Genomic DNA, 23471 nt, shown 5'->3' on the forward strand with positions numbered 1-23471 from the left:
ATTAAATGACTAAACTAATGAGAGCCGTGATAGCCGTCTGCCTCCGATTCCGTAGGGTGTGGGTTCGAATCCAGTCCGGGGCATGCACCTTCAACTTTTCAGTTGTGAACGGTGAAGGAAAAACATAGTGAGGAAACCTGTACGCCGGAGAATTTTCTGATGCAATCACAATGGAAGCGAGTTAACTTAGTACTTAGGAGGAGAATGAAAATCCACTCTCTAAGTTAACTTAAATCCTTTGAGTAGTTTTTGTTTCTATAACGAACAGACAGTCGAAAATTTTACCGAATGATAGGTAGTTATTTTGGAAATATATTTCATGTACAGAATTGACCAGATGCCAGTGATGACATACGGATCCGAGACTTGGTCGCTGACTATGGGCCTTATTAGAAGGCTCAAAATCACTCAGCGGGCGATGGAGCGAGCTATGCTTGGAGTTTCTCTGCGTGATCGAATCAGGAATGAGGAGATCCGCAAACGAACCAAAGTCACTGAGATAGCTCAGCTAGTCGCGAAGCTGAAGTGGCAATGGGCAGGCCACATAGTTCGAAGAGCCGATGGACGTTGGGGTCCCAAGGTGCTGGAATGGCATCGGCAGGCGCAGTGTTGACCGACCCCCCACTAGGTGGACCGAGGATATCAAGCGAGTTGCAGTGAGCCAATTGACCTATTTACAGATTTATTACAACTCTAGATTTAGACGAAAGCGAAGAAGACTATACTCGTAGACGAAGGTCAGAGGGCCTAGTGACAGTTTGATACTGTGAAAATCGCGTAAACGTAAACACGAATTTCCAAAGAATTGAACCACCGCCATCTAGTGGCACTACTGCACAACTGTTTCAATTCCATATAAATTCGCGTGTACGTTAACGCGATAGTAACAGTATTAAAAAAACATTGAAAACACCCACTAGGCACACTGACCACATCGAATCCGTTGATTATAATTTAAAAATTCAATTTCTAGGTTTGACCAACAGACAGAAAGTAAAAAAGATACTACATAGGTTTATAATAAAACAAGGTATTTATTATAAATAGTTTATTAACACAATACTAGAACGGCTATAAATATGTATGGATTTCATTTTTGTTTGATACAACCATAAAATTTATTAACAAGATCTGTAAAATTAAGGGTACAAAGTTAAAAACTGAAGAAACTTAAAAAACAACGAGATACATAACAGACAAACGGCTTTTTTCAGCACATGCCATCTAATGGTAGCGAAAAATTTAAATTTAATTTCAAGTTTTCGACTATTTATTATCACCATTATCTTATAATATTAACTAGTAGATACACATCCTACTGACAAGACAAACACGTCAAATTTAAACATCAAATCAACTGAGAAATGTTCTACCTACTGTATGATATCCACGAAGGGTTGTCAGTAGGCATGCATGACATTTGTTACATTTGTCATTTCATATATGTCAACTAACATATGTCAAAGTTAGTGAATTAGCCAAGTGAGCCAATTTAGAGAATTTTAAATAAAACTACACACATAAAGCAGCTACTCGTAGTTAGCAATAGAGACAAACCTCTAGATTTTTTTTATATTTTTCTTCTATAGAGTTGAGAATAACCGTGTCTGTATGAATGTATGAAAAAGTGACGTTAAATGAAGGAGGTGCTAGTTAGTAAGAGGTTTTATCTACCAATTTTTTCTTAATAAAATATTCCAACTCGGCATACTTCATTATCTCTACTTCACAGACCACTTGACGATTGACCAATCCAACCGAATTTTGAACTATAATTTGGTCGTTTTATATCCAATGATAATTTTATACTATAGATCGGTTACGTCCCTACAAAATCACCGCAAAAAGTGAACCGAATAATACTCTAAGCAAATGCCCAATTTTGTCTTTAATTCCAACAATTCAATTCTGAACACACAACTCGTCATTGTAAACAATATTTAGGTATTATTTGTTTAAATAACGTTTGTTGTTGACCATAACTAACATTCAGATATGGAAATTTGAGCGCCTCATTTTTCATGACCTAGTAACACATCTAACAGTATTTAACATCATTGTTTATAATCCAATCCTTACTTTCTTGTTGACTTCCATTGTAATAGTGGTATTTAACTTCAAGCACTCTGGCCCCTAGATGAAGTATAAATACACCACTGATTAGTGTCATTGTCAGTGAAAAGATATTTGAACGTGAATTAACATCAAAACACACTACACTGCAAGTTTTTTTACAGAGCCCATAGATAAGTTTTCTTAGAGAATGTGAAGGATACTAGCCATGCGTCTATTTACTTCTCTGTCTGTGCCCTGGTCCATATATCTCACTGTTTACTTGTCTGTGGTAACAATGGCGATGGCAATAGAGAAGCGGAAGTGGGTGAACCGCTGTCATCTAATATAGACTTTTCTTCCTTCTGGTCGGAACCAAATGGATCACTCTGACCCAAAGCTTCAAACTTCCTATGGATCACCTCAAAAGCTTCCAATGTATCATTCGTCCTCGTATTGACTAAACTGAATTCGTCGAATTTCTCAAGTTGTGTTAAATTTTGACTCGTTTGTGGACTGAATGGGTCGAAAATTGGATCTTTTTTTATGCCATCTGGTGAGAAAGGGTCTTTTGGCTTAGGGGGGTCATCAGCTAAGCTGTTATCACCACTGAAGTCTGATAAGTCAATATCATAGTTGATGTTGCTCAGTCCAGGGGCAAGGTCATCCGGTGTAATCAGCTCATCGATAGACCTAGTGTCAAATGGAGCGAAACATAGAGGACTCAAAACCTCGTAAGAGCCAGAATGTTTCAGCTCCCATGGCAGTTTTTGGGGTGATTTCGGCGATTTTTTCTCAACTTTATGGAAACTTTTATCATCATTCAGACCAATTGCTACTATCAATGGTTCCTCCAATGGTTTTGAAGGCGGAACCACGTTTTTTCTGTCTATTTCAGAAATTTTCACTTCAGGGACTTTTGTTTGTTCCGTGATTTCAGTTTGTGGCAAATCCAATATTTGTGTCTGTGGCACTGTATTTGTCTGTGTATCCAATATTTGTGAGACTAGATTTGCGTCTTTCGTTTCTAGGTTAACTTGTAGGGCGTCTTTTAAATTTGGTATGGTGGGCTCAGGCTCCACCTTTATGATCGGTAGCCCTGCCTCTCTCACAGCACGAAAACTGGGAAGTATTCGTCGTCTTTGCACTTTAAGCGGTGCCTTCGCCAGCACGTCTTGGACTTTCTTGGCTATTTCTTTCTGTAAACAAATGTCATATTATGAGTAAATTACACAAAAACTAAAAAAATAAGATGGAGTATTTTTGACGGCCTTCGTGGCGCAGTGGTGTGCGCGGTGTATTTACAAGACGGAGGTCCTGGGTTCGATCACCAACTGGGCCGATTAAGGTTTTCTTAATTGGTCCAGGTCTGGCTGGTGGGAGGCTTTGGCCGTGGCTAGTCACCACCCTACCGACAAAGACGTACCGCCAAGCGATTTAGCGTTCCGGTACGATGTCGTGTAGAAAACGAAAGGGGTGTGGACTTTCATCCTCCTATCAAGTCAGCCTGCTTCCATCTTAGATTGCATTATCACTTACCATCAGGTGAGATTGTAATCAAAGGCTAACTTGTAAAGAATAAAAAAAAATTAAAGGTAATTTATTGATTATTATCCTATTATGATATCAATTTATGTTTTTTTTTATGGGTTTCACTCGCAGCGTCACCGCGCTGCTTGTAATTACTCATTCTGTATCATTCTTTACTCTATGGTGAGTGGGTTAGTATAGGTCAGAGTTTCCCAAACTTTTTGTCATAGACCCCTTGCCATGGTTTTCCGTGTTGGGTAGACCCGCTACTAATTTGATATTGATTTTCTGTCATTATTTATTTAGTTGTATAAATAATGTCTAAGTATATAAAATTAATAATTTTTAAAACACAAAAGGTACTATATCTGCTAATATATAGTACCTTAGAAGATAGATATATGGTATCGCGGACTTTTTTGTAGAACTTTTAAAGATACATAAAGTCTCTATACATTAATTTAAATTTTACACAATAGTTAAGGCAGTGCATGCGAATAAGTCTGTTTAAGAGGATTTACGGTCCGACCTGTATGACAAAAACTGTGATAACTCGGCTAATATATATGATACCTATATAAAATATAGCCTATAGCACTCCTCGATAATGTAGCATTCTACTGGTGAAAGAATTTTTGAAATCGGACCAGTAGTTCCGAAGATTACCCCATTTAAAGAATGTTACAAACTTTACCTCTTTATAACATTAGCATAGATTTTTTTACTTCATAGTTACTTTTAAAATAATAACTATATGTTTTGATATTATAAGATAATATGATGTAAAAAATAGGTACTATCAGTGTATGTGTTATGATCCACTATCGCGGAAACCATTTTCATTTAATGGACCCCCAATTTTTTTTCGCTGAAAATTTTCCCATATTTCTTTAGGGGTCGACATAGACCACTTTGGGAATCACTGGTATAGGCTGACGATGCACCTCGAAGGTCTCCGCGTTGAAGGAGAGCTGCCGCGCCTTGACGCGCAGATTCTTCACTTCCACCATCAGCTTGCGCGCCTGCTGCGTCTGCTCCTCCGCCTCGCGCACCGCGCCGCACAGAGACAGCGCCGCCGCCTGACAGTAACAGCAACAAACTATATACAGGGTGCTCGGGAATATTTCCCATTGTAATATTTTAAACGTAACTAAGGTAATTCATGTACTCTAACTAGCATATAAGTTAAATTCATGTAATTTTAATTTAAGAACCGAGCGTAATTATTTGTGGCACTCGCTCCTACACTATAAGCTTCACTCAACGCAAACAAGTGTCGAGTTTCAGCTAGCCGCACTCCGGCGCACTGATAGCGACCTCAGCATTTTAGCCGATAATGGTTAGAGTTACGCAACTTTAATAAACTCAAGTTATGTTTTGTAACATGTATGTTTGTATGGTATCAATTTTTACTAACTTAAAAATTTGGGGCGGTGTGATGTAGCGTGCCTTATACTTAATCATAAATACCGTTTGCAGTGAACCCTAAGCACGCAAACTGCTATGTAAGAACGCTCCGCTCCGATGTTAAGTCAAGGCAGTCGTTCCTAACTCGTCTTTACCAACCACGAGCGTTGGTAAAGACGAGTTAGGAACGACTGTTTACTGAAATTCTAGTTTATTCATTATAACCAGTCCGCTAAGTTAAGGCATTTTATGTATCTAAAAGTTATATATTATTCGGTGTGTTAATAAATAATAATTAGGTCATCTATTTGGTTTATTATTGGATTCCTGACAGAGACACGCATTAAACTTCAGTAGCCTACCTATTTACCAATCAATCAATTGCTACATAACTATCTCCTACACCCATAATAGGGTATTTGACACATATCAAAAGACAATGCCAGACTATGTATAAAAGATTAACCCACCAAAAAAAAAATTTGCAACAATTTATTACATATCATTTTATTGGATTTTTTGTACTATTAAACAAATATTACCTTTTAACCCTTTAAAACTAGAGGTATAAAAATTAATCTACGTTGAAGTTTTATTTTAAGGTTAAGTATGTGCAGTTTATTATGAAATAAATAGATATAAAGCCATGTGCCTGTGCATTTACAATAAACCAATCACGACGATTGTTTTTTTTTTGTAAATACAAAGGCACATGCAATACATTAAAACAAGCGTGATTTTATTATTTTCAAATTAATTGAAGGTGTATAGTACGTGTTTTGACAGTTTGACTGTGTTATGACAGTTTATTTTACGTTTTGATCATACTTCGCAGCTCTGGATTCTAGCTATTTCGAACCTAAAGTGACTAAAATGGAATAAAACGCATTATAGGGCTCGAACCCAAGGTCGACATAAGGTTTTTTAAAAAATAAGTAAACAATGTCTGCTACGAGGAAATAACGTAATGGATTTAATTACCTTTTTTTGGTTTATTAAAAAACAATTGTTTTTAAAAAATTTGATACTTTTAGGACTGGGTCAGGATCTGGCATTCTCCTTTAATATCATCATCATCATGATCAACTCTTGCTCTTGCTCAATAATCTCCTCTATCTTTCAGTGATATTTCTTTAAATCAGTTCAGCCGTTCCAGAGATAGTCCAGACTGCCCATAGTGTTATCAACAGATAGATTGACAGAAGTTTAAAAAAGACTGTGTTTTAGTTTAGTCATTTCATCATCATCACCATTATCAACCCATATTCATCTCACTGCTGAGCTCGAGTCTCCTCTCAGAATGACACCGCGCAGCACTGACAATACGAACACTCATCACAAGGCGCTTACCCAGGTGCTGCCGCCGATGGAGGCCGGCATGGCCATGTAGCAGTCGAACTCTCGCTTGTCCATGTTGAGCGACTCCGCCGTCAGGTTCTCGATGAACGACACCGCGCAGCACTGACAATACGAACACTCATTACTATAGCTTGGCAAGTTGATGACACTCTTGATATGCGGGCGACGGGGGCAGAGAGAAGGACTGCGCGGATATGAAGTCGTGCGCGCGGGGCATCGCTATCCCTCTCCCCCTCCCGGCCCTCGCGGATTCTTTGTTGCCAAGCTATTGTATGTTTGACGATGTGAGATACAGAATGTAAACATGTTGACAACATGATTGCTTATGACAGACGACAAACTGACAACAGACATACAGGCGACTGTCACGAGATATTTTTAACTGCTTCATTTTGTCCAATGATTAGCTTATGTGACTTTGGATCATGTGATCATAAGTTTTTAGTTAAATACTCAACCTAGAGTTAAGTCCACTGCAGGAAATGGGCCTTTTGTAGGGACTTCCAAACATCACGATACTGAGCCGTCTGCATCCAGCGAATCCCTGCGACTCGCTTGATGTCATCAGTCCACCTGGTGAGGGTCGACCAACACTGCGCTTTCTAGTGCGGGGTCGACATTCCAGCACCATGGGACCCCAACGTCTATCGGCTCTATTGCCACTTCAGCTTCACGACACGTTGAGCTATGTCAGTGACTTTGGTTCTTCTGCAAATCTCATTTCTGATTCGATCACGAAGACATACTCCGAGCATAGCTCGTTTCGTCGCCCGCTGTGTGACACTGAGCCTTCTTATGAGGCCCATAGTTAACGACCAAGTCACCTTATCACCATATTAGTTATCACCCGCCAACCTGCCGCGTACAAGAAAGCAAATTGAAGCAGCGTGTCGGGTCTAAGCTCCATATCCTCTTTTCTATAGGGAAGGAGGCGTGGCCCTGTAGTCGACCGTCATTTATGATGACCACTCACCAGGTTGGTGAAGTAGTAGCCGCCCTCGCCGGTCATGAGGCGCTGCGCGTTGCAGAAGCGCGTCACGAAGTTGATGTTGCTGACCAGACGCGGCGGGTTCGCCTTCAGCACCTGAGGGAACAGTGTGAGACAGCATGTGTACAGTAACAAGTACAAAAGGCAACCCCTTGGCCCAACCTCATCAGAAAAGTAGAAGGGCGGACCCGGCATTTCTTGGCGTGTTTCACGACCCGCTTTCTAGAATCCCAACAAGTTATTCTACGTATTCCTTGATAGAAATAAGGAAATCTCATTTTTGAAAAATTATGCGTGAAATTGATGAAATAATTAACATAGCACAAAAAAATCAACAAACATAAATGCACATATAAGTTTTGATGTCGATACCGCGTCGTTTGCTTCTAGACAACATCCAATGGCGAAAGCAGCATACTCACGGTGAATATGAGCGCGGGCAGCAGGTCGTCGGCGGAGGCGGGCGCGCCGCACAGCGCCAGCACGTGCCGGCACGCGCGCCGCACGCGCGTCAGCTTGCCGCCCGGCGACGGCGCGCCGTCCATCGCCAGCAGCTCTGTGCACAACCAGCGTGACCGTCAGTTCGGGACGAGAGTAGGACCGCACGATATCACTTTGATTAGAAATACAGTCGCTCTCGTATCCTACCGACTGCGCCAAGTGCGTGCACAATCAAACGAGTATTAGCCTTGTACGGTACTGTTTACAATAAGATTAACCGTCTTTTTGTGGCACCAGAAGTGAGACCGGCCGATATAATTTTGAACGGAACTCCGATTTTCGTATTGAGTTTTAAGTAAGTTTTTATGAAATTAATAAAAGATTTTGTTATAGTGCAAAATTACACAAAATCCAGATGCCTGCGATGTTGGCGCGGTCGAGCTTGCACTCCAGGTGCCGCTTGCCGACCCAGCTCAGCTGCTGGATGCGCTCCGACATGTTACATCGACACTCACCACTGATGGCCTTGTAGAGCGGCTGGCAGCTGGCGATGTTGGCGCGGTCGAGCTTGCACTCCAGGTGCCGCTTGCCGACCCAGCTCAGCTGCTGGATGCGCTCCGACATGTCGCATTGACACTCACCACTGATGGCCTTGTAGAGCGGCTGGCAGCTGGCGATGTTGGCGCGGTCGAGCTTGCACTCCAGGTGCCGCTTGCCGACCCAGCTCAGCTGCTGGATGCGCTCCGACATGTCGCATTGACACTCACCACTGATGGCCTTGTAGAGCGGCTGGCAGCTGGCGATGTTGGCGCGGTCGAGCTTGCACTCCAGGTGCCGCTTGCCGACCCAGCTCAGTTGCTGGATGCGCTCCGACATGGCGCGGTCCAGGCGCTCGTCCTCTGTACCGCTTGGCGAGAACACTACGCCCGGCAAACTTGATAAAATATGGAATTAAAATTAATATTTTTCCTCTATATCTATATACATGCACTGTCTAGTAAAGCAATAAAAATGCCCTCTTTACAAGGACTGCCTATGAGAATACGCTATATGCCTATAATAATATATGCCTAAACTATGCCTGTGAGAATACGGGGATAAAATATAGCCTAGTACAATCACAAATAACGTGGCCTTCTATTGGTAAAAAAGTTTTCAAAATCGGCTCAGTAGATCCAGATATAGTTAGTAAATGTAGGGGTAAATGTATTTGTGGTAATGTAGGGGTACTATAGAAGTTTCACTGGCTATGGAAGTTCGCGCACCAACCAATGGTACAAGAGGAGGATTTATTCAGAGCGTGTTAGTGCAAGGGATGGAGCCACGAAGAACGGTGGGCTTTCGTTGATTTGGAGTATCACAGGCCCTGAATTGGAAGAATGTTCTCAAGGGCTAAGATTTACGAGAATATCGAAAGGAGTGAAAAGGGCGACCCGAGAAACACGCAAATAACAAGTACTAGGGTTGACCTCCCACCAATTAGCCAGTTTGACAGAGAAATCTCCACTGGGATGCGATCAATGCATGCGATTGTGTTGAGACTTTACGGAATAGTCAAGGCCAGTGAAAGAAGTTGACTTAATTAAATTCAATTTGTTTATCTGCTTAAAACATTAAGATAAACGTTTACTCAATTCAAAAAAAAACAAGCGCAAGTTTGCTTTGATGATAGATGTAGCCAGAGAATAGCCACTAGAACTGTCTAATCAAAACTCTTAAGATAGTCGACTGGAGGCTTATTTTCTTTGTTATTTTGAGTACTTTATATTACACATAACGATATTCAAAGACGCAGCACGAAAGTTACCAAAGTTACTCCTGGAGGAATTCTGAAACTAGAGATAATTCTCTAGTTTCAGAATTCTTCCAGGAGTAACTTTCGAGATTCATCGTAATCGATGAATCTCGAAATTCGAAATATCGTATTTGTAAGTAATGACATATTATCATCTTCATGTGAATGAAAGATGAATGATGTAATGGATGAGAACTTACCCATGTAAATAAGTCATGGCATGCTTCTCGACAAAGTCTATAAGCAGCTCCTTCGTCTCAGACTCCACATTCGTTAGGTGTGGCGATGTGTCCATGTAATTTATGAAGTGCTGTAACAGATATTGCAATAAACATGGGCCCCTTACGTGTGAAACAAAAAGAATTGCACAAGTCATCTGAATGATGAGTTTGTGAGATTGTGTTTCTTTCGTGAGAAATCTTTACCCTTCATTTAGACTGGAGCGGTTGCCAAATTTAATCTAAACCTTACCCCTAACTCTTTCACCACAAAGTAAAATTGGGAACTAAAAAAGTTTTTCGAGATTTGTCGCTCGTCTATTAGGCCCACCTAACTAATTCTGATATAGGGCCTCTATATCCTAGTTGAGTGGGGCGATTAGCATTACAACTGACAGGCAAAGGCGAATTTACTCTAAGTGCCGCAGTAGACCCGGGCCTAGAGTGACAAAAATGTGGGGATGAAATAACAATATTTCATCAATTTCTAATTTTATCTCTTTATATTTTCTAAAACTTGAAAAAAAATTGAAAATTTTACTTAATTTTTTTTTTATTGAGAAAGAATACAATAAGGAACTTAAGCTAACTTATCCTAATAACTATACAAATCATGTCCACGTGGAATGGTGGCAAGAATACTGGCTGCATCTCCGCGCTGGACAGCCAGGCTGATCCTTTGCGCGAAATATCCTCACAAACTTGGACAAAATATTGAAAAAACAATGTAATTAAAATTTTGTTACAATAATGCATGCTGTCTGCAAAAATGACGATATGTTAACTCTAAGTTAAGTTAACAGTACGTTCTTTTTTGGAGAAATAAATATCTTTAAACCGAAATATGAGCCAGACCTTATGTCACCAGTCGAAGTAACTAGCCGCGGTGAAATGATTCGGTTTTACTTAAATGTGAAATTATCTCTTTGACCTCGGAAAATATCACAATAATCAATTTATTTTGATAAAAGGTAAAATGTCTATTATATTATGATGGGTGACAAAGGGGTGGCTTGTACGTCGCTGTTGTTGCTGTCGCTGTTAAGTGTCGTCTCTGTCAGACTATTAGCGTTTAGCTTTTTAAAAAGAAAAGATATGGGTAATATTATTAAGAAAGATAAAAGCGCTTGGAGGCCATTGGATCAGCTTCCACCTTCACCTCAGAACCTGCCTTCCGAACCGGTGGTAGAATCTTTACAAATAGTCAACTGACGTGCCTGTAAACTGAGTCTACTTGAAATAAATGATTTTTGATTTCATTTGAAAATATCCTTATTTCCATTGACTACTAACCTGATAGTGCCTCTGCACTCTCTCGGACAGCTCGTCGACAGTCATGTCGTTGGCGCACTTGATGACGTCCGTGATGAAGTTGTGCACGAACACGCGCGCGTCGCGGTCCACGGGCTGTGGCAGCGTCGAGAACCGAACCCGGAACTCGCGCTTCATGCCCTCGTTGATCACGCCGGGGATCTTGAACTCTGGCGGCTTGCGCTCGGGCGTGTGCTCCTGATCATCTTTATTATCAAACAAAAATATTTTTTCTACTAATGCAATCCAACTACAGAACTTATTACGAAAAACTAGGTTTTTACATAATTGGAACCCCCTCTAATTGAATTGCACAGCACCGTATTATAAAGGTCGGTACTGACCGACGTTCCGAGGCGTAATGTAATCTGTTCCATAGCTAGCGTTCGTCCAGTCAGTACGGGATCACAAAGCGCTCGCAGCGAGCAGCGAGCGGCACGTTCGCACTCGCGAGTGCTCCACTCCGTTGTCGGTTTTTTAGCGAATCCGTTGAGTGTTACGCGCTTTAGTCAGTACTTACGTCAGTAGTAAATCTGGAGTACAGACTAGCAACGAGCATGTTACACGGATTAGAATTTAGCACACGACGTAACGTAACATGCTCGCTGCAATTGGTACATTACGCCCCGTGACTTTGATCAGTGCCCACCTTTATAGCTTGACTAGAAATGATTCATCAGCTGTAGGATGTACACTGCTGGACAAAGGACTTCCAAACAACACAGTTTTGACCTGTTAAATATCTTTGGTCAACCTAGTGAGGGTTGCCCAACACTGCGCTTTCCGATGCAGGGCTCGGCTCTTCGAGCTATATCCATCACTACAGTTTTGCGACTCGTTGAGCTACGTCGGTAATTTTGAAGTTCTTCTGAAGATCTCCTCATTTCTTATTCGACCACGCAGAGATACCTTGAGAATAGTTCGCTCCATCGCGCGCTGAGTGACTCTGAGCTCTCAGGCAAGGACATATACTTACATGAAGCTTCAATAACTCTGCTCATAGTCTGCCGACTGATCGCATGAGAACAACAGAACAAAAAAAGGGGCTCCTATATAACAAATGTGTTTTTAGACTTTTTATAGATGTACGAAACCCTTTGTACGCGAGTGCTACTTGCACTTGTTCTGTTTTGTATAATCGTTCCGCATAGTGCGTGGCAACTTCTTGTTTCGACTAACCTGTGCTGCTCTTCTTGAAGACGCTAAACGCCTTCTTCAACGTCTCGCTCTGTCGGAGCCGCTTCTCCTCGAACTTGGAGAAGGACTGCGAAGCGAGCTTGATCGCTCTCTCCGGCTTCTTCTGTTCTGGCTTCGGTAATGTCGCCGACGACGCTTTTTCTATTGACCAATTAAAAATTACAGTTAAATTCAATTCATTCATTCTCTTTGCATTCATCATCATCATCATATCAGCCGATGAACGTCCACTGCAGGACATAGGCCTTTTGTAGGGACTACCAATCATCACGATACTGAGCCACCTGCATCCAGCGAATCCCTGCGACTCGCTCGATGTTGTCGGTCCACCTGGTGGGGGGTCGACCAACATTGCCCTTTCTAGTGCGGGGTCGCCATTCCAGCACTTAGGACTCGATCTATGTGCCCCGCCCGCTTTTCAGTCATTCATTAATTTCTAACGACTACGTAAAAAAATCCAACTCGGATGGGCTGCATTCGGCAAACTTCGCGACATCTTTTCGTCCGAAATTCCTCAGTGCCTGAAGACAAAAGTCTTCGAACAGTGCGTGTTGCCAGTGATGACCTATGGTTCCGAGACTTGGTCGCTAACTATGGGCCTCGTAAGAAGGCTCAGAGTCACACAGCGGGCGATGGAACGAGCTATGTTAGGAGTATCTCTGCGTGATCGAATCAGAAATGAGGAGATACGCAGAAGAACCAAAGTCACCGACATAGCTCAACGAGTTGCGAAGCTGAAGTGGCAATGGGCGGGGCACATAGTTCGAAGAGCCGATGGACGTTGGGGTCCCAACGTCGCTGTCGCAGGGATTCGCTGGATGCAGGTGGCTCAGTATCGTGATGTTTGGAAGTCCTTACAAAAGGCCTATGTCCTGCAGTGGACGTCCATCGGCTGATATGATGATGATGATGATGATGACGTAAAAAAAAATAAAGAAGAAATAGTGTTATAAGTATGCCATACCTATCTGTGCCTGTGTATATGTGTGTATGTATGGGTCGATTATGGACGATTTTTGGACGAAGATCCGACAAACTATATCGAAGATATCTGCATTTTTTGTATTAGGATGAATTTTATAATCACTAATTCACATAAATCTTCGCCTTTATTTTATATTAGTGTGTATAGTCTAGCCGCATAAACCATGAGTGAGTCGTAACCAAAAATTTAGCCTAAAAGCCAAATGTTCCTCCTGTCACTTTCTTTAGGACCTGAATTAGCCATATTTTAAACAACAGTATAAAAAAGTATAAAAGTTTTACAGTATAAAAGTGAATAAATGTTATGGCCTAACAAATGAACTAACTAAAATGGCTGTGTAGTTAGTCTGTACGCCGTAGAAGTAGGTGCGAGAGGATTACCAGCAAAATCTCTCTATAACTTGCTTAAAGACCTTGGCCTCTCTAGAAGTTCAGCTAGTTCTATATTAGAACGAGTATCCAAAGCTGCTTTAATAGGATATTACCGAATTTGGCTAGCCAGGGAGAACAACATGAGCAAAGAACGGTTAGTGTTGATCTATCGTCAAGGAATTCCTTAACCCTACATCCTGTAGTCACAAGTTCAGGACTCTGCTCTGAGTTCTTCTCTCTACCATGCGTTGGACCCGGCACCCGCACGGTGAATCCATGGAATGCTAAGATATTGCAGTTCAAATAAAACATGTAAAAAACATGTCCGTTAGATAAATCCGATTAAGAGATTCGATCGATACGTAACAACGGGCCTTGAGGCGTATGTTATCTGTTATAATCGCATTATGTCACAGCAAATTATCAAATCATCAATAATAATTGATCATGAATTTATTTACTTATGCATGAATCTAGGTTAAGTTCAATTGTGCTGCAGTACCTGATATTGCATTAGAAGGTACGAAAGTCCATTGCTTTGATGCGTGTTAGTGATGTTCGTTGTCGGCTGCAAAACTAGATGGCGCCACATGTATGTTAACTCACACCAATGAAATACTTTACATCATTATTAGACTACTTTAAATCCCTCTCTATATATTATAGTACATCGGGATATGGTGCTTAGACCCACCACAGCAATCATGTTCAGATGTTAATGATTATCACTGGGATCAACATTAATTTAAATGCTCAATATTTCACATCCCTAACCAATTGCCAGAGGTCATATTCTAGCCTGTAGAGTATTACAGACTATTTACGGGACATTCTGTATATACAGGAACCAGTCCTGAGTCTATCCAAGTTGGTGAGACACTGACTGAAGTGTTATATAGCATCGGGTGAAATCTCAGTTGCTAACTTATCAATAAACAAATAAAAATTTAAATTATCATCACTCATGTGTAAAACATGTGGGCATTTAAAACCAATTCACTATAAGTAGCCACTTATATTAAATTGAAAACTTATACTACTCCTAATAGACAAATATTACCTATCTATCTATTGTTCAATCTATTACAAGTAGTCATTGGCCAAGCAAGGAGTGACGACTAAGTCAATTTTTTATCTGAGAACATGCTCTTGACATATAAGTACTTGCACTATATAATGGCTGTGTAGATATTTCTACAGTTCCTGTATTAGTTTAACTTTTTGGTTAAGAAATTCATTCGTTATTACATTTCAGTGTGGTTCATACAGTCTGCTGCGGTGATCAAGCCAATTACATATTAAAAAAAAATTGGAAATTCTCCAACACTCACGAATAGCAGCTGCAACTACATTCAAACTCAAACTAAGTGTTCATTTACACGAGCGGCAGCTGCTACCGACGACGTCGCCAACTGCAGTCAGCGACGTCTCGGCGGTAGCCAACGGGAGTCGACTGCAGTGGGCGACCGCCGTCGACCGTCGCCGAAGGTCGACTGCAGTCGGCGGCAGCCAACAGGAGTCGACTGCCGCCGAAAGTCGACTGCAGTCGGCGGCGCCGTCGCCTGCCGCCGAGACGTCGCCAACTACAGTCGACTGCGGTCTTCGGTAGAGTTGACGCTCGTGTAAATGAGCCCTAACACACTAATATTATAAAGGCAGAAGTTTGTAAATGTGTGTTTGTTTTTTACTCCTTTATACTGCAACTACTAAGGCAATTTGGCTTGAAGATAGATTATTCCCTGGGTTAACACACAGGCTTTTTTTTAGAAAATATATGGTTCCTGCAGAATTTGTGAAAAATAGAAGTTAATTTGAACAGAATTTACAAATAAATGAATTTGCTCTCAATTTCTAACTAATCAAAACATCTAACAGTGTGTAGGTATTTGTGACTATAATCAGTGTAATAAATTATATTTTTTATCAAATAGTAATAAATATTAAAATGCATTAGAGAGAACAACTTTATCAGTTTTTTGATAACTACTAATATATTGTTACAATATAAAATTACTCCAGACTGTTAAGATTAAAATGTTCTTCCTTGGTAAGATTAGAGCAAGTATGTAATAAGCTTTAATATAAATTACTGTAGTTACTTTGCCATTACAATAATGGAGGTATGTTTGAATAAAAATAAAAATAATAATATTGACTTAAAAACCTAATAATTCAATGATTTACTTTTATGTTAGGGTTTAAACCTTGTGGTATTATTATGTATTTGTGTATGTGTATTTAATGAGTGGTACATAATATATAATGAGGCCCGCAAATAAGTAATACATATATATAATTGATGAAGATCTGACTAAGTCAGCCTTGGATTCTTAACTAAGGGTATGTTTACCTTTACATCCTTAATTTTAAAGTTATGGAAGTTAGTATTCAGTAAGAACAATACATTATTTTTTTATATTACATATTAGTTTGGCTACTAAAAGTAAAGACTCATCTCGCCAGGCAGATTAAAAAAAATTACTACTAATGATAGTTGAAAAATCCCTATGTGTGAAAACACCTATATAAAAAATTTTATTGCAAGTATCAAACTGAGTTACTCCAATATTTGCACTAAGTATAATTTTGGGTATGCCCTCCAAATTTTCACAATCCAAGCTCTATATAATAATGCTGAGAAAGTTGAGAAAATATTATTCTATCCTACAAACATTAAAATGCTTCATACATCACACTTTAGTCAATTATAGTTATACCAGTTTTACCGATCAATCTCAGAACCTCCTCCTTTTTGTATTCAGTTAATAAGAGTTTAGTTAGAGAGGAGTATCCATAAAAAATATGTCAAAAATGAGAAAGAGTCTGAGAGTTTCTGCAGAGTGTGCTGCGTAAATGTTAAAAAGTATTATGATAAAGGCATCAGCTAAGGATTTTCCAAAATTCACACCCCTAAGGAGCAGAAACAAGGCTCCTCAAGGGAGGAATCAGTAGAGGGATTAAAAACTATTACACATATTGAATAATATAGTTACCTGCCCTCCTTTGCCTCAGAAGCTGTTCGCGGTGACATTTGGAGCAGTATCCTTGCCATTGTGGATTACCAAAATAGTCGCAGCCATTTTTGCACTTCAGATCGCTCTGGTCAATCCTTAGTGACGGCATCTTGCTAGCAAAAATCATATACTTATAAGATCTCTGTAGATTGGGGCCGTACCACATTTTTTTTAAAAAAAACTTCAAAAATATTAATTTCACAAATTATTGGGCGTCTAATGTGTTATTTTCAACACTCTGCACTCGAAAAGTCTTCCGTAGAACGATTCGATCAAAAGATCACCCCATTGTTGTCGGCGATAGCAGTTTGAACAGATGCTGATATCTCCGTGAGAACAAGGTATCATCGCAATACACGCTCGTAACGATGCCCGTTCAACGATTTCCCACCGTTATATAGACTTGCGCTTATCAATATGTACTTGAACAAACGATAACTAACGATTTATACGTTCGCATCAATATAGGTTTTATACCTTTACGCACATAAATACTAAGTGAATTAAACGTCATTGCTCACCTCTAATACACGTGCAGTTTCAATTATTGCATCACAACAAATAAATTTCAGAAGAATAATTAATTTTCCAAAACAAAAAATATTAATAAGTGTTTTCTTTTCAAGGAAAAGTTGAATAATTTGCATACGTCAACGTCAATGTCAGCAGTTGTCACATTTTTTAAAAAGTTCTGCGACACCAGATTCTAGGTTTATTGCGCACGCTATTTATTTTCACAGATAATACAATTTTATTTAGTGTTCTCGCGGTTAGCCTACGGTCGGCCGCTTAAACTTTGTTTCCGTATTCGTTTTTCTCATACATGTGAGAGTAGGTATGGTTTTCGTAGTTGAATAATTTCGATTTGAAATTCCGTGAGACTACTACAGACTTAACGTTTTTCTTCATTTGGAATGTAGATAAGTCGCAAGGGCTCGCATTAGTTAAGTACGCGCGGAATAAATTCCGTTCGAAAAAAACGTACGTGTGCTTCATTTCATGTATTTTTTATTATAAATTGATTTCATAAATTAAAATTAAAATGAAATTTTCCGAATACGGAAATTGGATTCAGAAAACGAATGCGGAAAACGAGGGTTTGCGGCCGCCTCGGGATTCTTTTTCATTTCACCATAGATTTTCACTTATTTTATCATAGATATTTTAAATGCAGATATAGAGCTTTAAATTTGTTTTTTAACCTACATATACTATGTACGCTGTAGCATGGTGTAGGTGACATTACATTTACCTATTTACGTATTTTCATGAAAGAAGTCCCTCAGTCGTGGCGATAATGTCTTAATGGCGCTCATTGTAATTTTTGGTAATGACGCCGGCGGTCATAATGTCATTCATTTACGGCGCGCGAATTTTAGTTCAGGTTATAGCCGCGGGACTTCTTTCATGAAAAGGACTCTACCATTATATTTTCATAACTGTAGTTAGTGACAAAGAGTATTTATTCACTACGTTAGTTAATAATTAATGAGGTAACTGGAGGTTACCATGACAACCCAATATAAAACAACACACCAGAAAACACTGAAGGCTTTAGATTAGTAGTGTATGTAAATCTTCTTATAAGTAAAAATGGATTATTTACAAATATCAGATGGTCAATACACGAAAACAATTTATACAATGGTGAGTAGAGAAAAGCATTAGACCTAATTTATAGCCATTTCATTAGGTTAGGTCATATCATGTAGGTATTGCCATAAAAAAGAGGTCTTACTATTATGTCCTTTTGTTTTAAACGTACAAGGCACTAAAATTCACCTAATAAAAACCTCGAATTCACATGGACGAAGTAGCGGAAATCAGCTAGTATCTAATTTCTAGCAATAATATTTTATCAAAGATGATCGATCCCCTGAATAATAAAGATCAATGCCACGGTGTTTTTCTTTAGTATTTTTTATCAATTTATTATCAGACCTTGTATAGGACAAGGGAGCCATTAATCGCGACCCAACCCATGCGGAAATATTTCGCAAACATTATTATGCCATGGCGTTACGACGATAAACGAAAATTATCTACAAATGCCGTTGTATGATAACAAAACTGCGCTACGTATTTCGCATTACGAGGAAGTGTAGATTAAAGATACAAAGCACGATATGTATTGAACTAACCAAAATAATGTATCTAAGTATACAAACATGTAAGTATATATTTATAGTTGTAGTATCTAGTACTCTAGCACTTACTAACGCCATGCTTAGCGTCCTTATTTCTGTTGTCAAGTAGCAAGTAGCATGTAGCAGTTAATAGGGGTATAGGGGCTCATGTGGCTTAACTGCTCGCGCCTCAGTTTGCCAGGTTTAGGCCGTATCACTTGCATGCGATAGATGATGGTTTTTATCGTTAATTCTAGTAGGTCATCTGCTTACTGTGTACCTATTTAATTAATAAATAATTATAATCAACGAAGAGCCTTAATTACTATGCCTAGAAAGCTGGTAGGTTTATTTTGAATAACTAATACCTATGTAAAGGATTATTTGGAAATAAGACTTTATGGAGTGAAAATGTTAGGAGAAACTTTGTAGCATTTGATGCTATGCTATTTTATGTACATAGATACTTTCACGGGTTGGCAACGTTGTTATTTGATTATACTTTACTTTTTTAATATTGATTAAGATTACATTATTCAAATCATCATTTAAGTAAGCGATATTTAAACTTTGTTTAAAATTAGTTATACAATATTATCTTTATGAGTACATGGATTATATGGAAAGATAAAATAGTGAATAATTTCAGTATTATGAAGCGTTAGTAAATTATTAAATTATTTCAGATAAAGGAAACAAGATATGACGACGCTATAAAAGCTCTCAACGACGCTATGAACTTCAACCCAAACAGAGTTGGGTTATCTCTACTTGGTTATTGTTACTTCAGAACACAATCTTTTGTGGAAGCAGCAAATTGCTACGAACAACTTTCGGCTATGCACCCAGACGTGCCTGAATACAGGCTTTATTTCGCTCAAGCTCTATACGAAGCTTCAATGTTTGAAGAGGCATACAAAGTGACCATGCAAATAACCTCACCAGAACTGGAAAGGAATGTCACCAAACTACAATCTGCTATTAAATACGGCGAAGAAGATAATATATCTGCCAAAAGTCTCGTTGATTCGTATCCTCAAGATGACCCTGATAAAGATATTAATCTAGGATGTTTACTATATAAAGAAAACCAGTACGATGAAGCGCTGCAAAAATTCTCAAAAAGTTTGAACATTTTGGGCTTCAATGCTCATCTTCATTATAACGTAGCGCTATGCTACTTTAGACTAAAAGAATATCCTCAAGCATTAAAACACATCACTCTGGTAATCGAAAGAGGAATCCGGGATCATCCAGAATTAGCAGTTGGAATGCAGTCTGATATCTCTGAAGTAAAATCAGTCGGAAATACATTGACGCTTCACGAAACGGCACTGACAGAAGTATTTAATCTGAAGGCTGCTATAGAATATCAATTGAAAAACATTGAATCAGCAAGAGAAGCTTTATCGGATATGCCTCCACGACATGAGCATGAATTGGATGCAGTAACCTTGCATAATTTAGCTCTTACCTCCATTGATATGAAACCAACTGACGGTTTCGAAAAATTACATTTTTTACTTCAACAAGATCCTTTCCCACCTGAAACATTTGCAAATTTGCTACTGTTGTACTGTAAATTTGAATATTACGATCTAGCTGCAGATATTTTAGCAGAAAACGCGCAGTTTACGTACAAATATTTAACACCATATCTCTACGACTTTTTGGATGCAATAATTACAAGCCAAACTTCCCCGGAAGAAGCTTTTCAGAAGTATGAAGATATTGCATCTAAGCATGCAGAACATTTAAGAAAACTCACAAAAGTAGTTCAAGAAAGTCGTTCTCAAGGTGACAATGATCAGGTCAAGAAGGCAGTAGTTGAATATGAAGAGGCCTTAGAAAGATACATTCCCGTCGTAATGGCCCAAGCAAAAATTTACTGGGACAAGGAAAATTATGGACAGGTTGAGAAAATATTTCGCAAATCGGTCGAATTCTGCAATGAATCTGACGTATGGCGCTTAAACGTAGCGCATGTACTATTTATGCAAGAGAACAAATACAAAGAAGCAGCCAGTTTCTATGAACCAATCGTCAAGAAACAGTACGACAACATTTTAGAAATAAGCGCTGTTGTTTTAGCCAATCTGTGTGTATCTTACATAATGACTTCTCAAAATGAGGAAGCCGAGGATATCATGAGGAAGATAGAGAAAGAAGAAGAACAACAGATATTTGAGGATCCACAGAAAAAGTTCTACCACTTGTGTATTGTTAATTTGGTGATCGGCACTTTGTATTGTGCTAAGGGAAATTACGAATTTGGTATATCGCGTGTAATAAAATCTCTGGAGCCTTTTAACAAGCGTCTCGGTACTGACACTTGGTTTTATGCAAAAAGGTGTTTCTTGTCGTTTTTGGAAAATCTCGCCAAGCATTTGATCGTTGTTAAGGACAACACAATAAAGGAGTGCTTACAATTTCTTGAAGGATGTGAGACATATGGCAGACGGGTATCCACAGTGATAGAAACCCCATTTCAAGAAGAAGACGCAAACAACAAAGCAAAGCAAACTGTGACATATGAAGCTAGACTTTTACGTTACATGTTTTATAAACTACGAAGCATTGACGATTCAGTCACTATTAATAAGTATGAAGATTTAAAATAAGATCCTCACCTGGTGCAATATCTCTTTTCTGTTTGCCAGCCGGTTTTCTTGCATCCTTATGTTTTAATACAAATGGTCTTTCTTGGCCAAAAGAGATTGAAGCTATGGGCATCGTGGGATCTAAATCAGGTTCATTGTCCCTATGTTCACCCATATGGTCTGTACCGCTCCTATATCTATGTATGTGTCGTGATAATTAAATAGTTAGATTATTCATTAATACAAAAAATATTAAAGATACAACAAATATTGTAAAAAAATCTCTAAGTAGTATTTTCGATTTGGGCTTGTAGCTAAATAAAACTGAACGAAGAAAAATGTTTTATTAGTATGCTGCAAGATTAACTAAGTACATTTCTAAGTAGATTTCTATATTAAATGATCTTATTATCTTAATTAACTCACGTACTTGTTTATCAAAACAAAGTCGTATTTAATACCCTTCAGTTTGAAGAGAAAATCTCTTAACAACAAGACAGGCTGGGGCCACGGTAGCGCAGGAACTGTCATTCCAGAGTATCTGTATGTTATTCCTTGATCACCATAAGCCACTTGTTGACGGGGCAGGGGATAAACTTTACCAAAAACCCTAGAAAACAATGTGCAAATCCAAACAAAAACATAACTTTATTACAATTAGCAACAGATTAAACAAGCATATTCGACTGATATGGTAATTTAAGAAGCTATGAGTTAAAATATTGACTAACATTATTTTGAAGCTCATAACGAATGAAATTAATTAAAAATGGATTATTTATAAACAAACAAAGCGCCCAAAGTAATTATAGCATAAAGGTGCGTTTTATTAATATTATTTTTTTGTTAGTACCAAAATTAAAAAATAAATCTTTTAACAAAATTTAAAGTAATAACTAACAAAAAAAAGGATAATTCTTCAATTCACTTTCTACAATTCACTCAGGTAGGCTAATAAGCCAAAAGTCGTTACATAAGATCATTATGCCAAGCGGTCGTTGGTATTAATCTTATACTAAGGAAATCTATTAAAATGTGCTAATTTTTACTTTATCGTCGCCAAATCTCCTGTGAAATACGTAATTGTTTCTTCGAGCTCCTTTAACACGGCATCAGCTATTGCTCCGGGAATCGGTACAGCGTATTCTATATCTAGGCCTTCATTTCGTATAGATTTCCATGTTATTGATTGTAAGCTTAGATCTAAAATCTTTTGGGTCATTATTTCAATGAAATCCTACAAAAAATGGTAATGTTTAGTCTGAGGTTACAAAGGTTCTTCGGAGCCTTAATTATAATGGTAATCTTAAGGCTACAGGTACTTTATGCTATACGTAGGTACATATTCTCAAAATATAAATAATAATAATATTATGAACGACGAACGATAACGAACGGGCGAGGCACGTCGCGCAGCGACACTCGCCTGATATAGTCACCCCCAGGGTACCGCGACCATGTAACCTGTAGGTACATTGCGCTAAAACACGGAGTGCGCCAGGCCTGGTAATAATAAAGGTGGCCTACCCCAGTAGTTGTAGGTACACTCCGCGCCAAGAAACAAATCCCGTAAACGCGGCGCTAATGTCTTATTGGCGCTCTTAGTCATTTGTTAATGGCGGTCATATGCTTAGTTCGGACTACTTTAGTATTTTAGGATGTACCGCCCAAAAACGTTCGCACTCGACTAAAATACAAAGTAGTCAGAACTAGGACATTGTCATTTGTGTAAGGCGCTGTCAATTTTAGTTCAGGTTTTAGCCGCGGGACTTCTTTCGAGGCGCGGAGTCTATTTCTATTTTATTCGAAATCATGGCAACATTATCTGCAATGTCGGTTTATTAAACACAAATCACTTTTACTTACCTACATAAATAGTTAGTCTTTTTGGAGTTCTGAAATTTAGACAATCTAAAGGCTGTTGCGGGCTGCTTTTTGACTCATTAATTACATTTTTTTTGCACAGTGCACTAGATACACGTAAAACGCACAAAGCCACAAATGGGAAAACCTTTGGATGAAATCGAAAATGACAATGACATGACATTGACAGGGCAGGGTCACAAATTTACACATT

The 23471-nt window shown here is 38.9% G+C and overlaps 2 protein-coding genes across 6 annotated transcripts; one reads left to right on the top strand and one right to left on the bottom strand.

Annotated features, from left to right (window-relative positions):
- Positions 1 to 1033: 1033 nt before the first annotated feature.
- On the bottom strand, positions 1034 to 23405 carry LOC112054875 (rab5 GDP/GTP exchange factor). Of its 5 annotated transcripts, XM_052881851.1 has the most exons (12): positions 21825 to 21966; positions 21425 to 21591; positions 16648 to 16777; positions 12281 to 12439; positions 11084 to 11307; positions 9773 to 9882; positions 8293 to 8711; positions 7759 to 7892; positions 7322 to 7432; positions 6340 to 6450; positions 4527 to 4661; positions 1034 to 3251 (listed from the first exon to the last, which is right to left on the bottom strand). In XM_052881851.1, the coding sequence occupies exons 2-12, from the start codon at positions 21467 to 21469 to the stop codon at positions 2325 to 2327; spliced, it is 2505 nt and encodes an 834-aa protein (XP_052737811.1). In that variant the 5' UTR covers positions 21470 to 21591; positions 21825 to 21966; the 3' UTR covers positions 1034 to 2324. The 5 variants fall into 5 exon arrangements, with proteins under 5 accessions (XP_052737811.1, XP_052737813.1, XP_052737815.1 ...); XM_052881853.1 differs by lacking the exons at positions 21425 to 21591; positions 21825 to 21966 and adding an exon at positions 23261 to 23405 and having other exon boundaries at positions 16648 to 16781; XM_052881855.1 differs by lacking the exon at positions 21825 to 21966 and having other exon boundaries at positions 16648 to 16781; positions 21425 to 21566.
- LOC112054876 (tetratricopeptide repeat protein 30A) lies at positions 18187 to 21599 on the top strand. The gene is made up of 2 exons (XM_024094810.2): positions 18187 to 18315; positions 19481 to 21599. Exons 1-2 carry the CDS (start codon positions 18262 to 18264, stop codon positions 21413 to 21415), a joined length of 1989 nt encoding a protein of 662 aa, XP_023950578.2. The 5' UTR covers positions 18187 to 18261; the 3' UTR covers positions 21416 to 21599.
- Positions 23406 to 23471: the final 66 nt, after the last annotated feature.

The sequence above is a fragment of the Bicyclus anynana genome, chromosome 5 (genome assembly GCF_947172395.1).
Source record: "Bicyclus anynana chromosome 5, ilBicAnyn1.1, whole genome shotgun sequence".
NCBI lineage: Eukaryota > Metazoa > Arthropoda > Insecta > Lepidoptera > Nymphalidae > Bicyclus > Bicyclus anynana.

Excerpts from the sequence above, each read along its gene's own strand:
- LOC112054876 (XM_024094810.2), top strand. The coding sequence starts at position 18,262 with ATGGATTATTTACAAATATCAGATGGTCAATACACGAAAACAATTTAT. Across the intron at positions 18,316-19,480 it reads CGAAAACAATTTATACAATG|ATAAAGGAAACAAGATATGA; the intron begins GTGAGTAGAGAA and ends AAATTATTTCAG.
- LOC112054875 (XM_052881850.1), bottom strand. The coding sequence starts at position 17,315 with ATGCAAATTATTCAACTTTTCCTTGAAAAGAAAACACTTATTAATATT. Across the intron at positions 8,712-9,772 it reads GCCATGACTTATTTACATGG|TTTGCCGGGCGTAGTGTTCT; the intron begins GTAAGTTCTCAT and ends TATTTTATCAAG. Across the intron at positions 3,252-4,526 it reads TCAACGCGGAGACCTTCGAG|AAAGAAATAGCCAAGAAAGT; the intron begins GTGCATCGTCAG and ends ATTTGTTTACAG.